The following is an 18,591-nucleotide window of genomic DNA, read 5'->3' as shown; positions in this document are numbered from 1 at the left end:
ATTCATTTTTAATTGTTTTTAATACAGATTTAATCGAATAATCCTTTCATTTCATGGAAATAAAATGGCTAATTAAATCCGCTTTCATTTTGGTTTATTTTGCACACTGATGAGTTTAAAATACCACTCTGTTTATTAAACATGTAAGAGGTTGAAGTTCTAAAATGGTGGAAGCATTACAAAACATTTCCTCATTTCACTTCCTCATTTCTTTTGTCCCTTTATTAAATTTTACGTTCATCCTTTAGATCTTGGCGATTGTGTGTATGTATATACATAATGTATGTATGTGTATGTGTATGTATGTGTGTGTGTGTATATATATATATATATATATATATATATATATATATATATATATATATATATATATAAATATAATATATAAAAACACTCTTAGAATATATTCGATTCAGCCGTCAACGCTTTGATTTACGTTTCCCATCACTGATCAAACTGAATTTTGAATTAAGCTCTGTGTCACCTGCTTGGAGTCAGAGGCCATTTCATTCCCCAGTTCACAGCATGACTGCTGATTTCTGGGTGTGATGGGGTTGAATAATGCTCTCCTTAGACAGCAGGTGAGGCTGAACTCGTCGAGTTTTTCCATCTGTGAGTTGCCGTGTCAGGTGGTAACTGGTAGTCTGAATGCAAGGCACACACACTTAGACATTTGATGGACTGGCACAGCTGGACAGAAAAAAAACAGAGCAAACCCCTTTGCCACAAAAACAACAGTTTAGGTCTGGAGCTGTTGGATGGCTCAAGCAGTCAAATGTGTTTGGACTTTTCAGTATTACCATCACAAATATTTACAGCCATTTGTCCATTACAGAGCCTGCTTTATAATGCGAAAGCACTTTTCGTTTTTATTCTCGGTTCTTTTTTTAAATACACCAGTATAAACTAATTTAAAGGATTAGTTTACCCCAAAATGAAAATTCCTTCATTAATATTTACTCAACCTCATGTCAAGCTGTAGAATGACAAAAAAGCACCATAGAATTTTGACTTGTGCTGTATTCCAAGTGTTTTGAAGCCATACAACAGTGACTTGCATGAGAAATGACTGAAAATGTTGTTGTAGTGTACATGCACATTTAATTTGAGCTGAACTGAATGATTAATTGAAAATTTCTGATTCGTTCACATCACTGCTTCTCTTATGAACATGCCACGCAGAGCTACTGTACAGCAGATGTCAAACGGCATTTCATAATGCTTTTACAGTGCTTTTTTGTCAATTTGAAGCTTGACATCCCCAGTTTTCATTCACTTATGTTAAATTGAAAGCAGGGGCCAGGATATTCTTCAAAAATGTACCTTTTCTGTTCTACAGAAGTAAGTATAGAACAGCATGATGGTGAGTAAATGATGACTGAATTTTTATTTTTGGATGAATAATGTGGCTACATGATGTTGACTGGCTCTGTACAATCATGCAGTGAAAACCAAGCTGAATGTAGACAGACATTAAGATCTGCTCAGAGCAATGTGCCAGAATGTAGCGTGCATTAAATCTATCCTCACCTGTGCCATCAATCAGCTTCCCACCCGATAGTCAGTGGTTGAAGTAATGAACTGATTCCCTCTCTAAATATATTACATTTTGATGTGAATGAAAGATGTCTGCTTCACTCTTCCTGTCTCGGCATCACAAAGTAGACTTAATTCGATTATTTCAAGAAGTGTCAAGCGATATTTGTGATAGAAACAGTTTTTACCGCATTGAATATTTAGCCCACACATATGGGTTTGTCCAAATGCATGACGTTGTGCATTGAGCTGTGATGAAAAATGTTTTTGATTTGTTTTGACACCCAACCATGGATTGCGAGTGTGTGGCCTGCTCCTGTCGTAACACAGCACTGTGGAAATTCATTTGTTCCACTCTGTAGCACACAGTAATGAAGGGATAAAATAGTCCTTTTATTTTGTGCTGCAGTGAATTGTTTCTTTTACGCCTTTCCGGCAGCTGGCGATGACAGCGGTCGCTTGCGCAAGAAACGTTACTCACCGAGATTCTGTCTTCTCCATAATTTTGCCGACAGTATTTGAATAATGTTTTAATGATTGATGATGCTACCTTTTCTTGAATTTACTTTATAGCAATGATCTTGTTGTCATAGCAGATTGGAGTTTAAATATGGTAACCAGTGAATTGACCAAAAAGAGAACTTAAGGGCTTAAGGAGCATGTTCTTTTTGCAGTTTTGCTAACTTGAGCAGTCTCTGAAAGTGGCATTTCCCATGAATTGGGTTTCTCACATTTCAAAGGATGCATGAATTTTACTTTTTACTTTTTTTTTTAAACTGTGAAAAAGTGCTTAACATTTAAACTAAACTACTGTCATACTAAATTGAGGTCAAACTAAATATTTAGAGCTCTTTTATTATTTAGTTTGAGGTTTTGCAAATGTTACCAGAAGTTGTCCAGCACCCAGCACCCCAATGAACTGAATATCAGCAGAAGTATGACTGACTTGTGCAGGGCCGGAGTGGGGCCACTTTTCAGCCCGGGAGTTTCAGGCCCAAGACCGGCCCACTTTTTCCATGGTGGAATTCCAAATTAGCACTTTTTCTAAATTGGATAAATGAAGCAACAGTTCAGCTATTGTGTAGTTTGTATTAATACCATGGTTCAACAAATAATGTAAAGGTTAAATAATAATTCACTTAGACTTTATAAGAAGCAATTGCGACTTTATCACACAATTCTTACTTTATATTTCGCAATTCTGACTTTATAACGCGACTTTATATCACACAATTCTGACTCTATATCTTGCAATTCTGACTTTATAAGCAACTGCAACTTTATTTCACGCAGTTCTGACTTTATATCTTGCCATTCTGACTTTATAAGAAGCAATTGCGACTTTATTTCACACAATTCTGACTTTATATCTCGCAATTCTGACTTTATAACATACAATTGCGACTTTATATCACAATTCTGACTCTATATCTTGCTGACTTTATGAGCAATTGCGACTTTATTTCACGCAGTTCTGACTTTAGGCTATATCTTGCAATTCTGACTTTATAAGAAGCAATTGCGACTATTTCACACAATTCTGAATTTATATCTCACAATTCTGACTTTATAACACACAATTGCGCCTTTATATCACGCAATTCTGACTCTATCTCGCAATTCTGACTTTATAACACGCAATTGCGACTTTATTTCAGGCAATTCTGACTTTATATCTCGCAATTCTGACTTTATAACACGCAATTGCGACTTTATTTCACACAATTTTGACTTTATATCTCGCAATTCTGAGAAATAAAGTCAGAATTGCGAGCTGTAAACTCGCAATTGTGAGATAAAAAGTCGCAATTATCTTTTAAAATGTTTTATTCTGTGGCGGAAACAAGCTTCCATACCTCCTGGCCTCTTCCTCCCATCCATCCTCCCTGACGCGTACCGTTAGGGTAGGGTCGGCCCAGCTATCGGTAGGCGCCGGCGGTGCCGCGGTAGCCTACCTGAGAAAACGTTTTGGAAAAGACGTGTTATGGACCCAACCAACTCTATAGGAGGGGAGGGGAGAACTCCCTCACATGGTACAACCCATGCAGAGGCTGCGCGCTGCGGTGTCAGAATGCGGAAGGTGTGTAGCCTAATGTAACTAACGTGACATTGAAATGTGAAAAAAAAAAAATATATATATATATCCTCGGAACACAATTCTCCCGATTCTCCCGATTACCCACTCCGGGCCTGGACTTATGTGATTTTAATACTTGTGGATACAGATGAGAAGGAACATTTTAAAATGGTTTGTTTTATAGTTGTTACTTCATAAATCATAGTATCTGTGCCATGAATATTTAACTGGAAATATATAATTTGGTATTGGGACACCGAAATGTAAAGACTGAACCCCTTACAACATGAAATGATGAATGGACATAGATTGCAAATTTAATGTGCTATGAACACTAAGCTTGCTTATCTGGCATGTCGCTGCTAATAGCTTGTAATAGGTCGTGGTCTGTAGAAGACCAGCTGTTGAGGGGAAGCTTCGTGAAGCTTGGCTGGACGTTCCTCTGTGCTCAGCGTTCTCTCACACCTGCTCCCTCACCCTGTTGACCCAAGAGCCAGAATTCCCTAGCATGAATCACAATCTGTGTCAGGTGAAAGCTCTGGCTTTGCTTGAATATTCAACAAAGGTGTCGTGATGATTTGAGTTATTGTAGCACTGGGAATCCAGTTACAATTCTAACAGTATTTGGTTAAATATTAAAATCATTGATCCAAGTCTATTCCCTAACATGGGAATTATGTGAATTATGGCTCTAACCATTTTGACATTGGATAGTTGATATCTTTTTGTTTTTATGAGGGTTTATTATCTATTAGCTGCTCAATGCTGACATGTTCAATTGAGGCACTAACACTCTAAAGGAAGTTACAACAAATATTGAAGTTCTAACAGTGTATAAAATGGTAATAAGTGATTTTTAAAAAAAAAATTTTTTACAGTGGAACATTTGTGGTTTTGATCCTCAGAGTCATGTTTTCCTGGGCTTGTTGACCAGATGCTTGTCTAAATAAGCTTTGGAAGTGGCTCCGCTAGCTGAATCGGCCCTGCCTGTCCAGACTGCACATTTATTTACTGCTAACCTTGGCAGAGGGTTGGGTGTGAATTATTACTAGCTCTGTGTTTTGTTGCATGGTTGTTTGTTACTCATGGGCTTGGCCTTGACACAATTGACAGAATACCCATATTTTCCGACATTTGTTATCAAGGGAGGTGGCTCTCAAGCTGACTGTTTTGTTGATGCCAAGCCTCCTGTAGATTGGGTAATCTTCACCAGCTTTCTTTTGCTCTGGGCCTTGTTTTGCCCTGGTTTTGTGGAAATGATAATGTCTGCTCAGACTTTCTTCTTGCGTTCATGGTCTATTTGCTTATCACAATACCAAACTGTCAGTAGTGGGTACCAATTTTAGTGGAATGTCATAATTTTAGATAACAATTTAGATGCCATAGCAATACAATATGCTAATAGATTTTTTTTTTTTTTTTTGGTCAAAATGTTTTAGTTTGTGTTTGGTATACTACTGATACTGTGAAAAGGCTTGGTATAATTATATATATATTTTTTGTTTTGGCTTCCCTGTTATATAATGAATAATAATTACTTTAGATGAGTGTGGTCATATAAAGCAATTGCTGTCCTTTCTTTTTATTTATATGTCCATCATTGTTATCTGTTTGGATATCTAACCATCAGTTAGTTCTTTTGAATTATAGCTGTCAACAGTTTTTAAAATGATTGAGAGATTTTATTTCCAGCATTTCGTTTGATAATATGCTGCTAGAATTCCCTTGAAAATGATTGGATCTGATCAAACTCAACAGGAGGAGAGAGATGCAGAACAACACAGGCTTCTGGTCATGGAATCTGTGGTTACTACAGCAACTAGAAAATGAACTTAATTATTATTATTATTATTGGACTTAATACAATGGAGAATAAATTAGATTTGAATTTAATCTTGAGTTTTTAGGTTTGGCAAAAAGTTATTTTTCACTCCTCTTGGAATCTGCATTAAGAAAAATGTCAGAGCCAGTGTACTATTACTGTTTTATGAATGTTTTACTATAGTACCACTGACTTACTGCATACATTTCTTTTGTTTGGTTCAATTACTATTTTAACCTGCACAATATGACTTTATGCTCATGATCTGTTATTCTCGTTGGCAGGATGACTGGAGTGGCATTAATTCAAACAGAATTCAATCACACAGCAATGCAGATGATAAAGCCCACAGCCTAGAGACTCTTCCTCCAGGTAAGAGCTAACCTGACAACCCATGTGCATAATCAGCTCATGTCAGGATTAGAGTTTTCTTTTTCCGTCCCAAAATGAATAATGGAGCGTTTCTCAGGGAAACACTCAAAGAATGGACTTTAATGAACAGCTTGCACAAAACAGGGCATTAGGTTTTTCTTCTCCCATAAACAGGACTTAACCTGAGGTTATTTGTGGATGTAGGTGTAGAAAATCTCATTTGAAGGCACTTAAAAATGAGTGATTTGATTTGAGTGTGGCTGTATTACTGGCAGAAGACAAGAAATTGATGTCTTGACTTTATTCCCTTTTGGAAATGTACTTCATTGCGATCCAACTGAACTGGCCAGCTTAATACATTAAGATATTATATGCTTTTTGTAGACTTCCTGAATTTAAAAGCAGTATTGTAGTAGGGTTGTGACTGTGAGTGCATTATTTAATTAGTTCATTCGTTTCTGTGGCATGCAATTGCTCTGGAACTGAGGTCCACGGAGAGCTGTTCTATTAAGTTGGTCAAACATCAGATTACATTCATGTGTCATTGCATGCCATACATTATGTTTCCTGTCCGCTGCTGTTCTCCCCCAGGCACTGTTTCAGGGAATCATCAGCATAGTTTCTTGTCTCCCTGTGTTACTTCTGTAATTTAGGTCACCCAAAAGATTTCCACAAAGCTGAACATTCACATAGGGAGTACCTGCTTTCATTTGTAATAATTAAGTTTAAAAATTGCCATCTGCTCACCCTTATGTTGTTCCCACTTGATTTTTCTTCCTTTTGTAAAACATGGACATAACAACTTGCTAAACAATTAACAGTACAATTTTCATTTTTAAATTTTGCTTTCAAAATTATTTTGACATTATTCTTGGCAATAATAACCTGTAGCTCAGAGAATCATCTGAACTGGTTTGCCAAGAATCGTATGATTGATTCAGTCCATGATTCAGATGCATTGTAAAAGAAAAAACGGAACTACATATTTTCCATTTTATGTGGCCTCTGAGTCACAAATAGTAACTTAAGAAATGTGAATTACTTGAAACTACATAAACTCATCTTAGAGCAAAAGAATTCCCCCAAATGTTGTCCCAACTAATCAAAAATTTTTTCAAAACACAGAATTTATTTGCTGAATGAGGCATTTTGCATTTAGTGAACAAACAAATTAAAATTGAATAAATAAAGTAGTGTTACACCACTTAGGCTCACGCATCACACACATGACCAGCGTCGCCCAATAGTGAGCCTGCGTGGTGACGTACAACACAAAGCGCTGCACTGTTACACTACGTGAATTCACACAGAGGCCCACACAGAAGAAAATTAATAGTTGAGTAAAGTCGTTATTTTTGTTTGTTTTTGCTCACAAAAAGTATTCTCGTCGCTTGATAAACTAATGGTTGAGCCACTGTAGTCACTTGGACTATTTTAACGATGTCTTTACTAACTTTTCTGGGCCGGCAAGTTTTGATCCCATAGAAGCCTATGGAGGAGTGATCCAGCTCTCAGATTTAATAAAAAATATCTTAATTTGTGTTCCGAAGATGAACAAAAGTCTTACAGGGTTGGAACAACATTAGGGTGAGTAATTACTGACAGAATTTTCATTTTTGAGTGAACAAACCCTTTAAAGGAGACATATCATGCTTTTAAATTGTTCCTTTTTACATATAAATCATACATTTGTAGTCTATATAAAGCGGAACTGCAATGCTTGGGTCTGAATTCCTCATTATTATAGCTCCACAGGCCCCTTTTTTACCCCTTTTCTAATGTGCTTCTGAAAGCAACTCGTTTTGGTGCGGTCTCTTTAAATAATATTGAGACACTTCATACCCCGCCCCCTCTCCAGGTTGTAGCGGTGACACTCGGTTCAACTCCACCCCGTTCGGCCATTTTTGTAGTCTGGTAGCAGAGATAGGATTATCTAGCGCACAGAAACTTTTATACACACGTTATTAACAAAATGTCAACAACGGAAGACTTGTCCAGCCAGCCTTAAGTTACATGTTCGAGCCAGAGTCGGAGCCGGAGCGAGATGAAAATGAAGACGACGAACCTGCAGAACAACGTCTTCATATGGATGTATCGCAATGGTGTGTACTGTATTTACACATGAAACTTTGGTCTTCCGACCTTTTACCACCGTGTCGATTTATTTTGATTAATATGTCCGAGGGAGAGAGAGCAAGACAGCGTCTAGTTTGGAGACGGTGATGTCTTGTTTACACTTTCGCCTGGCTCTGAAGAGAGAGAGTGAGCGCGCGCGCGACCGGGTCTCTCTCTCTGCTCGTTCTTTCAGTTAAACATGCTCCTGTCACAAGCGCGGCAGTTCATCTAAATTAGACGGTGTAATGAAGCGTGTGGGTTACTACATCCAACAACCGAACATTTTAACTTACCCTCTCGTAACTTCTGCATCCTTTAGCTTGGACTACAAAATTGCAGCGAGAAATAATAATGGCGGATTGCTCGAAGTGTTGGGCCGGAAGTCAATGTCCTTATTTGGCAGTTCCGCTGCAAATACTGTGACGTGATAGTTCAAAAAACGTCATAGATAACAGAAAAATCTGAACCGGTTGAAAAATATGACCAAAACAGAATATAAAGATATCAACGAAGCACCTGAAGAGAATAATTTCATCTTTTCTGTACTTCTAAACACTCCAAATATACAACAAAATGCATTTAAGGGCTAAAAAAGTGCATTTAGCATGATATGTCCCCTTTAAGAACTGAATGAGTCACCAGCTTTACATTAGTGTTTCTGAGTTCCAAATATGAATGACCTTCTGACAGAAGATTTTTTTCTTTCTTTTTTTCCCCTCCAAAAACATATCATGAACATATTTATTTAGAATGCTTGTTTTGTGCACTAATTGAGTCATGGAGTTCTAAGAAGGTCCTCATCAATTTTAGTAATATTAAATGTATAATATTTTGCAGTCATGCATGAAGTATGTGCTTACTCTGGGTAGGATTGAGGTATAGATAATGTTGCTGTATAGTATTTCAGCCTGGAAAGTGGGGATGTTCACATCCTCCCTCTTACTCCCTGTCTATGAGTGCATGCTGTGTGTCGGAGAGCACTTTGTCTCGAATCTTGCAGTGTCAAGTGAAGTGTGTAGGTCGCAGCTGAGACGCTCTGTTCTACTTTGAGCATCTAATTAGTCTGATGACAGCCCCTACAGTTCTCTGCTGTGGGACGAGCTAGCGACCTCGCACAAGGAGAGTTTGTGTTTTTTCTGGCTGTTTTCGTTGAGCTTTCTGCAGTGTTATGCATTGTATTAGAGATGCCAGACGTTGATACTTTAGCTTTCTGTGGGCATCTTTCTGGTCAGGAACAATGTGATGTGTTGACTAGTTAAAAAGGCGAAGGTATACGGACTTGCATCGTTTATTTCAAACTGTGTGGCCCTTTCTGAATTTCTTAAGTTTGCATAATGTACCCTTACTTAGTGTTTGAAAAATTGTTACAGGAAAAATTAAGCTGAATTCTTTTGTTAGTCCACTTTTTTGTACTTTTCATTAAAAAAAGTTATCGTTGTTGTTTTGTACATATATTCCTTGCTGTGTATATAATGTTAAAAACTTATAATATTAAAAAACAGGCTTTTTTATTATTATTATTTATGATGATGATGGTGATAATTTATATCTTTTTAAATTACATTATTAGGCTTTTTTTTATTTATTTTTTTATTCTTAATTCAGCTTTATAAAATCATACATGAAACTACAAGATGTTTATAGACATGAACATAATAGAAACATGGTTTATGGTGTAGTAGTGTATAATGAAGTGGTAAATACTTACAGACCATTATCTTTTCCTTTTGGTCCTGCTCCTAATTTGAAGCATTTTCCCTTGTTCATTAACAATTCCCGTGGCAGTGGTCTTCTTGGCCTCTGAATCGATGGTAGCGCTCCGCCGGAGAGCTGGCATCGGTGGCATGTAATTCTCAAGCAGGTTGGCCTAATTATAATGCAGAAGATGTCTGCCAGAGCCCCGCTAAATTAATTGCTTATAGTCTTTTGTAATGATAGATAACATAATCGAATTCTGCCACATGTTTCTGAGGTCTAAGTATCATCCTAGCCATCTCTGCCATTTAACTCAATGTCAACACGGTCTGTTAGCTACCACTGCTGCCATGTTATTGTGGGATTTGACTGACATTAAAATGACATTTTTTTTTTTAAGAGGAAAAGCTGAGCTTGTGGTTGGGAAATAATTTAAAGCAGACCGTTATGGAATAGCTCCATTTGGCAAATATCCTCATATATTATCATTTGGCAAATGTCTTCTTTGACAGATTCACCTGGGTTGTAATCAACTAAAGATGTCTAGCCAGCTCCTTTCACGTTCTTTTGGGCAACTGTGCATTGTTTTTTTTTTGTCTTGGCTAAAAGAGACGATTCTGAGAAGCATGAGTATTTCATTCAGAAATGCACAATATACTTTTGTTCTTGATTATAGTGTGCAAATTTGTCCTTGGTAAATGACAAGCATGATGTCTTGAGTGATTATTGGTGTCTTTGGACATCTACGTACTGACAAATTGATAGTTCCAGAGTTGTTCAGGTGGAAAGTAGCCTATCCGTATGTTATAGTAATCAATCCACAGTATTTGATTTATATGCGCACTGGGTAAAAATAAGCTTTTTTTCTAATGGAAATTGCCATAAAAACAAACTTTTTTTTGTTTTGTTGCAAAGATCCTCTGACATCCGTTTAATCATCTGTTTGCCACATTTTTCAGGGAAGGTTAGGTGGCAGGACTTTGACCAGGACCTGTACGTGGGAGCAACTGCGGTGAGGCCAGGGCAGGATCCATACGCCCGCAACAAGTTCAACCAGGTTGAGAGTGACAAACTCAGAATGGACCGCAGTGTCCCTGACACCAGACATGACCAGTAAGTCCCAGTCAACGCTTTAGCTCAACTCAAGAAACTAGTCAAAATCTGTTAAAATGTATCATCTTTTATTGGAAAATTCAATTTGATCAAACATTGATAATTGCCTTTGGAGCTGTTTACACTACACCGTTTCAACTAAAAATGGAAAGCCTTTTGGGTGTTCATTTACATGACAACAGCATTTGGGGGACCTGAAAACATAAACGGTACCATTATCAGATCCGTGTTAACTACAAAAACGTTATGTCATGTGCATGCGTATTACATGTTCAGTCTATAGGCGCATAGTTTTTCTTTACAAAGAGACATCGGCAACTACTGGCCTGGCAGCGTAATACAGCGTTTTTTAATCTGTTTCGAGGATCCGAGTGAACGGGGTTAGTTTTGACAGCGTTGTCTTCTGTATGCGAAAAAACGCAAATAAATTTTTGTTTTAGTTTTTAGTACATCGTTGTCATGTAAACGTACCCTTAATCTTTTAAACAACTGAGAAGATAGTGATCAAACTACATTTTAATAAAAATCACCTGTGAAGTTCTCGAATCTATGCTTATTAGAGTCTATGTATTAAGTACGTTATTATCTCTGACAGACAGCATGTTGAAGCCTTAGGCCGCTGTTTTCTCCCTCTTCTCGGAATCATCCGGGATTGTGGGTTTTTCCAGGATATTCGTGAATTCGCTGGACCTTTGCTTCTCGTAAATGCCATGTATTGTGCATGTTATTTTTTTTTGACAGACATCAATGTCGTGATATTCAGATGGTGTGGATTTTAAAACTGATGACTGAAACTTCTTTCAAACTGTTTTTTTTCAGTATTACCCATTAGCAGATTTTGACTTTCATAGTTTTGTTTCTTGTTCAGTTCATTAGTGATGGGAAGTTCGGATCATTTTACTGACTCTGATTTTTTTAATCTCATTCAGCAAAATGAATTCTTTCGGTCATTTCAACAGATTTTTAATTAAGCCAAATTCCCCCAAAATGTCTCCAGCCAAATTATGAGAGACATAAATGATTCATTCATTATTTCGTGACAGCCACATAGGCTCTGTAATCTGTGCAAGAAACAGAAATGATTAGTTCACTTCCCAAGACTTCTGGTCCAAGTCATTCGTTCTTTTGTCACGTGACATCGCCATAGGCTGAAGCTATGCAGTCTTTAACGGAAACAGAAATGATTAGTTCACTTTCCAAGTCTTCTGGTCCAAGAACTTTTGTTCTTTTGTCCACTTCGCGGCTCAGTATTACAATCTGTGTGTGTCGACTTGAAGCGGCGCTGTGCTGATTGATCAGTGTATGACATCAAAGTACCGTACTACTACAGTATGTAATGTGTTTTTGAGCAAGATGAGACATGAGAGACTTGAGGGTAGAGGTCTACATGGGTCCAAAAATTTGTACCCAAACCCAAAGAGACCCGTGAATGTGCTACACGGAACAGACATGTGCTACAGGGACACGTCTATTATTTGAAATTTGGACCCAACCCGACTGGACCCGATCGGCACATATTCCACAACAAATTGCTATTAACAGGTCAATATACAAGTTGCGAAAATAAAACTTTTTGTCTTACCTAATGTTAGTAGCCTTCTCCCTTGTACCTGATTGTGATGCATACAATCCTCCTTGCCAAGAAAGTTCCATCCATGTTATTCCTTTCTTGCCGATTGAAAGAGCATGCTAAATTCACTCATTATTAGCTTTAAAAGAGAAAGAAAGTGCAATGCGAGGTATGGCGTAATACGTTCCGCCTTCTGAATAAAAGAGCCAGTTGTCAATTGGTAAATTGGTCATTGTGTGTTAAATGAATGTCATTTTAAATGTTAAACAGACCCGAAGTAATAGATTTGGACCCGACCAGGCTGACCATTTAAAATATAGACCCGAACCCTTACAGGTCCCAGGTCCTCGGGTCTCGGGTCCTCCGTGAAGACCTCTACTTGGGGAGATTGATTAGTGTTTAATGATCACTTATGTTGGGATTTAGAGGAGTTTCTCTTATAATGTGAACTTTACCAACATTAAAACCTTTAGTGTTTTAACAAAGTAAAAAGTAATAATACTTGAATATATTTTAAAATATGGCAAAGCTGAATTTTTACTCCAGTCTAATATGCTGATTTGCTGCTCAAGAAACATTTCTTATCAATGTTAATGTAAAATGTAAATAATTTAAATAAATAAAATAAAAGTATATACTTAATAAACTTAAATAAAAAAATTAAAAAACGTAAAAACTGCTTAATATTTTTTTTGTGGAAACTGATGCAATTTCAGGATTCCTTGACTGAACAGCATTTATTTGAAATAGAATGTCTTAAAGGACAAGTTCAGTATTTTACACTTAAAGCCCTGTTTACAGATCGTATCTGATGAAATAGAACGGTTAAGATTAAAATTTGGACACATGCTGCTGTCCCGAGAATTTTAGGTTTATTTCGCTCCCCCCCCCCCCCCCACCCCCACAATGGTTGTCTATATGCACTGGAAGATTCCGTCCTAAAAACACATTAAACTTTCGTTTACAAAGACGTGAAACTCACCGAGTGGTCAGGGGTGTTCACTGATATGTTCACTCAAAAATCGCTGAAAAAGATGCATTCCAACAGGTTTTATCGTAGTTTTTGTCCAACTCCATTGACTTAATAGGACGTGCTGTGAGACCGCAGCACCTTTACGGTATTACTCCGCCGCTTCTTCTTCTGCTTCTTCTGTGTATTCAATGAAATGCCCGTGGTTTGCTTGCAATTGGCAAAGGTGCATTATCGCCACCAACTGGGCTGGAGTGTCTATTATTCAAGCTCTCAACGGAAGAATCACGGGTGTGACGCGTTTGGCAAAATAGGTCCACAAAAGCGAAAATAAACCTAAAATTCTCAGGACAGGAGCATGTGTCCAAATTTTAATCTTAACCGTTCTATTTCATCAGATACGATCTGTAAACAGGGCTTTAAGTGTAAAATACCGAACTTGTCCTTTAACAGTCTCTTTTGATCAATTTTATGCGTCCTTGGTTAATAAAAGTATTAATTTCTTTTAAAAATAATGTCATTGACATTTTAATAGTAGTCCAAATAAAATATAACTTTTAGCATGCTTGCTTTTTTTTTAGATAGATCACTTGATCAGTTCTGTTATGTTTCCACTACACAACAGTTTTGTGTAGAGTTTACAGTTTGGTTTATGTAAGTCCATTTCCAATGTGATACTTTTCACAGTTGAATTAAGTTCAGTGAAGGCATCATTTAAAGCGAAGTAACTCATTTTGTTCTTTAGAGCATTAAAACACCCTTTCCACTAATATTGAACTTCACATTACAGAGATTATTTGCCCTACATGTATGGTTTCTCCATTGCCTAATATGTCTGGTTTTTTTATGTAGTGTTTTAACAGTGTCAGTGCTTTTTTATGATAGTCATTCAAAAGTATTGTACTAAATTAATTTCTGATTCTCTTAAGGAGAGGCCTGTCATTTGATGGAGAGATGCTTACACAGCACAATGATAGAGAAATGCAAGAAAAGCACTTCTGTAGCAAATCAGCGAGTCTTTCAAAACTTCGTCTTCATCTCTCTGTTGGTCATAGTGTCATTGAGGTCTAGATTGTCTTCAGGGCTTAAATGGCTGTCGGAGATGTCATGACAGGATTGACTATACTGAATCATCAGGGTGTGTATGAGTAGAGCGGTGAATATATAAGTGCAAAGTAAATGAAGAATGAGATTGTCCTCTTAGATGCAGTAAATGTTCTTGGGTGTTATGCATCTCATCAGCTGTAACAGTCACACTTTTGTTTAAGCAGAAGGAATATCTTTGATAATTGGCCACTCACCCTTCTTTGTATAAAATAATTATTTGCAAAATGCAAATGTTGAGCAAAACATTATGGTTTGGACAGGTTTAGTTTTACTTTGCATTTTAGGATTCATTTTAGTTTTCCATCAACTTTTGAAATAATAGTTTCTCATTTTATACTATTTTGCTGAACTTTAATACTTTTTCTGCAGTATGTTTTATCAAACAAACTTGTTTTGCTAACTTGGGCTACTTTTTTCACTTGGGCCACATTTGCACTTCAAAAATCCCTTTCAGTGTTCAACAACTTGGCTGTTCTGAAGTTTATTTTTAAAAAGGTCCATAATAATTTTATTCCAGTCTTTTTTTTAGTTATGATTATTTTGACTATACACATGAAGAGGGCATTTGCGTGCAATACAAGTCTTGAAGGTATACACTACCATTCAAAAAAAGGTTTTTGAAGTGTCTTTTGCTCACCAAAGCTGCCTTTTATTTGTATGTATTATACATTTTAATTGTTTTTTACCGTCAAATTTGATAATGACCCCAAACATTTGGACAGTGAGGGAATTAGTAAAAGACAGCAACAGGCTGTTGAATTTTGTAGAGTCAGAGAAAGAGAGAAATTGTCATCTAAATTCTTTTAGTCTCCATTAGGAGTCAAGTCACCTTTATTTAAATAGAGCTTTATACAATACAGATGGTTTCAAAGAAGCTTTACAGTGATAAACAGGAAAATAATGATTCAATGATGCAAACAGAATTCAATTCTCCTGTAAAGCAGTCCTAAAAAGACAATAGTAAACGGTCAATATTCAGTTGAAATCAGTTCAGTGTTGATTTCAGTTTGGTTCAATAACTGTAAAGCTCATCAATTATGGAATGAGTTCAGATCATTTATAAAGCATCTCTGGAGAAAACCTGTTATCGCCCAGGTCAGTTCTCATCTAAGGGGCTGTTCGCACAGAACACATTTTTCCGTTCCACTGCGCTACCTTTCCATTGTTTTTCAATGTAAACACGTGCTAGACCGACGCCTTTAACCGTTGCGCTCATGTTTTGCGTCATTTGCAGCGTCTCGCGCATGACAAGGCATTCTAAAAATGTGGCGCTCAAGTTAAAAGGTCAAAAAAAAAAAAAAAAGTACAAAAAAACTTGTCTCTAGACCTTGCACAATAACAGCAAGAACGCGTTCTGTGAACCGGCCCTATATGCAAATGAGCCCCGCCTCCACTCACTCACTCACTCAGCTCATAGTGTCAAGTCAATAATATAGGCAAATATTAAGTGGACATTAGTAATTAGCAATTAATATTATAAATACTACTTTTTTTTCTTTTCTTTTTTTTTACACAAACCTGTCTTTTTAGTGCAGTTTGAACATGGCTTAACTCTTGAGTTTCTAAAAGCTTCACGATCCTTATAAATGTTATCTGGGCACCCGGGCGTAACATCATTAGGGCTGCACTTAGCTGAAGCTGAAACTGAATCGATTGCATGAGAAAATGAGGTTTCCATCAAACACTCATGTTACTGCTGTGTTTTAATGACCAGATGTAACTGCCTTTTGTTGTGATTTCTTCACACAACCACTTTAAGCATCTTCAGAGGAAACGTGTTTCCTTTATCTCTGAGGGCTGCTGTAAACACTGTTGGGGGTTGGTAGTGCTTAATGAATATAAATTGGTGAATTAGCTGTTGTGAACGGTATGATGAATTAGTGCTCTTTTTTTTAACTAGGTGATGTTAGGCAGAAACAGATTACTCTGGATATTTCAAGGATGATGTTTGCTGGGTCCCAGTGGGTCCTTAAGTCTTATTTTAAATTCAGTATAATCCAATTCAAGGTCATAAACATCACAAATTAAATAACAAAAGTCATAATTGTCATTTCTTAAAGTCCCCCTTTAGTAAATAATTGTATCCCTTAAAGCTCATTTTGATCACCAAAATTACAAAAAAAGTCATGCCTTAAAATAGCTTGACTGTAACTCTACACCCTTGCTTCATATAGAATACGTGGATCTATAAATATGCAAATTAGCCCCGCCTCCACTCACTCACACCAGCTCAGAGATCCACTTGCTCAACTTTACTCAAGTTATTGTAGTAAACGCTGCACAATGTTAGCGCTTTTTACAACGCTGGACAAATAACGGTAATTAATATGATTAGCCTTTTGTTTTACTACGTTATCAAACAGCTATAATAATGTTGCTAATGTTACACAAACCATGTTCTCAGTCTGCCTTCTAAAAATGTGCAAAGAAACACTTTGAACAATATAGAACGTCAGTGGAGAAAGGCATATCATAACATCGTAATATACATCATTAATCCACTATATTATTAAAAGTACCCGATTTTTCATATCAACAGAAAAACATACTGGGATAACCTTGTTTCTTGTAAGACATTATATGCTAAAGCCCGCCCATATGTTGACGTGATTGGTTACAAGGTAGTTTGTTACGTAAGAAACACCAGCGATTTCGAACCGTGTTTTTTTAGACTGTTTTTGGTTCACTGCAGTTTTAAGGAGAAAATACTCAGCAATGGTGTTGACTTGTGAATTTGCACATAGTTTGTCTTAAAGTGTATTAAAAATAACACAGACATATAAACAACATTAAAAGCTTGATTTTTCACCACAGGGGGACTTTCAATTTGGTTCTTAAATAACTCTTGCCACCACAAGAATTCTTAAATTTGTCAAGCAATTGCTCTTAAATTTGTCAAGCTATTGCTCATGATGTACTGTTGATGAATTATGACAATGTTTACGTTATGGTCTTTATATTGTAATATGTTGTAGATGGTTGTAAGAGTGCATATTTTATCTCCCTGGCAACTGGAAGTAGTAACCCATAGATATTTCAAAATAAGTCCCTATGTATTTTGGGCTTGTTTGGAATTAAAAGTCCCACATTATGTTTAGAGTCTTTTTTCTGGGAATTATTGGAATTTTAGTGAAAAAATAAACACTAGCATTTAAATCAATGAAACCTCTTGAAACCGGCTTGTCTTTCAGTCACAGACTAAGAGTGTTATTTAACACAATGTATACAGTAGATTTTGCTAGTGTCGGCACTTGTCTTTTTATTATCTTTATATAAATCTTTATTTTATTAGCAAACTTCAATATCAGTCAGCCTCTAATTGGTATATACTGATACATACTGTAAAATAATCAATTTAATTTAATTAAAAATTTTTTTTTTTTTCTTACAGATAACTTGTTTTGCAGTTGAATGCCACAGCCGGTTTAATTAAGTAAAAGAATCAGATATACACGACTTATTTTGAGATTGTATAGGTTTGTTTTGTGTGGACTTAAGGTATTCATTTTATTTGTGTCGGTCTTAAAGACTGATTTAAAAAAACTGATGCCCTGTGTTTGCCAATATAGCAAAGGCTTTAGCTCTGAAAAAATATAAATTATTCATTTATTTTGTTTGCTGGGAGTTTGCTGTTTTTCGTTGTTTCATACTTTGGTTAAGTATGGTTTAATGAGGTGTTTTGGTTATATAACAGATGTGGACATGGCATTCATTGGTCTATTAAAGGGTTTATGGAGAAACATTGAAAGCGAAGTGGGTAAGAGCACACTCCTCAAACATTCCGTGCCATCGCCACTGTCTGTGGTCCTGTCATGTGGACTGACACCGGTGTTTGAAAAAGCCCCGTGTGAGGGGTGGAGGTGCAGACGGTTTAAGTTGGCCAGCAAGTGCTGTCTTCAACCATTGTTTCCACTGAAAGCGTGCAGTGCAGGGCTCCCAGGACTCGCTGATTTACTGCTGACATGCAGGAAGACTTGTCAAAAGGAGGGCAGCCCTCTTGTCGGTTCTCCGCTCAACATAAACAGGCTGCTTGGGAGATGCTGCCCTCTTAGGAAATTGCCCTCCCATCACACAGGGATGAGCTTAGCCCTTGATAAAAATAAATAAATAATAAAAAATAGCCCTCTGCTACATTTTGACCAATAAATGAACCATCACTAACTTGTGGGGATTTGTGGTTACAGGAAGGAATGTTCATTGTTGTCGTGACTGCG

The 18,591-nt window shown here is 36.9% G+C and overlaps 1 protein-coding gene across 2 annotated transcripts in view; it reads left to right on the top strand.

Moving 5' to 3' along the window:
- galnt2 (UDP-N-acetyl-alpha-D-galactosamine:polypeptide N-acetylgalactosaminyltransferase 2) overlaps nt 1-18,591 on the top strand; it is a 76,581-nt gene that overhangs the window by 32,374 nt on the left and 25,616 nt on the right. For both annotated transcript variants that reach the window (XM_082153832.1, XM_082153833.1), the window contains exons 2-3: nt 5,720-5,807; nt 10,577-10,730. In XM_082153832.1, coding sequence (XP_082009958.1) covers nt 5,720-5,807; nt 10,577-10,730 — 242 coding nt within the window. The remainder of the gene's footprint in view (nt 1-5,719; nt 5,808-10,576; nt 10,731-18,591) is intronic.

This window comes from Leuciscus leuciscus, assembly GCF_965113295.1.
Source record: "Leuciscus leuciscus genome assembly, chromosome: 22".
Lineage (NCBI taxonomy): Eukaryota > Metazoa > Chordata > Actinopteri > Cypriniformes > Leuciscidae > Leuciscus > Leuciscus leuciscus.
Note: the sequence above shows the minus strand (reverse complement) of the source record. Positions and strands in the feature narration are given on the sequence as shown.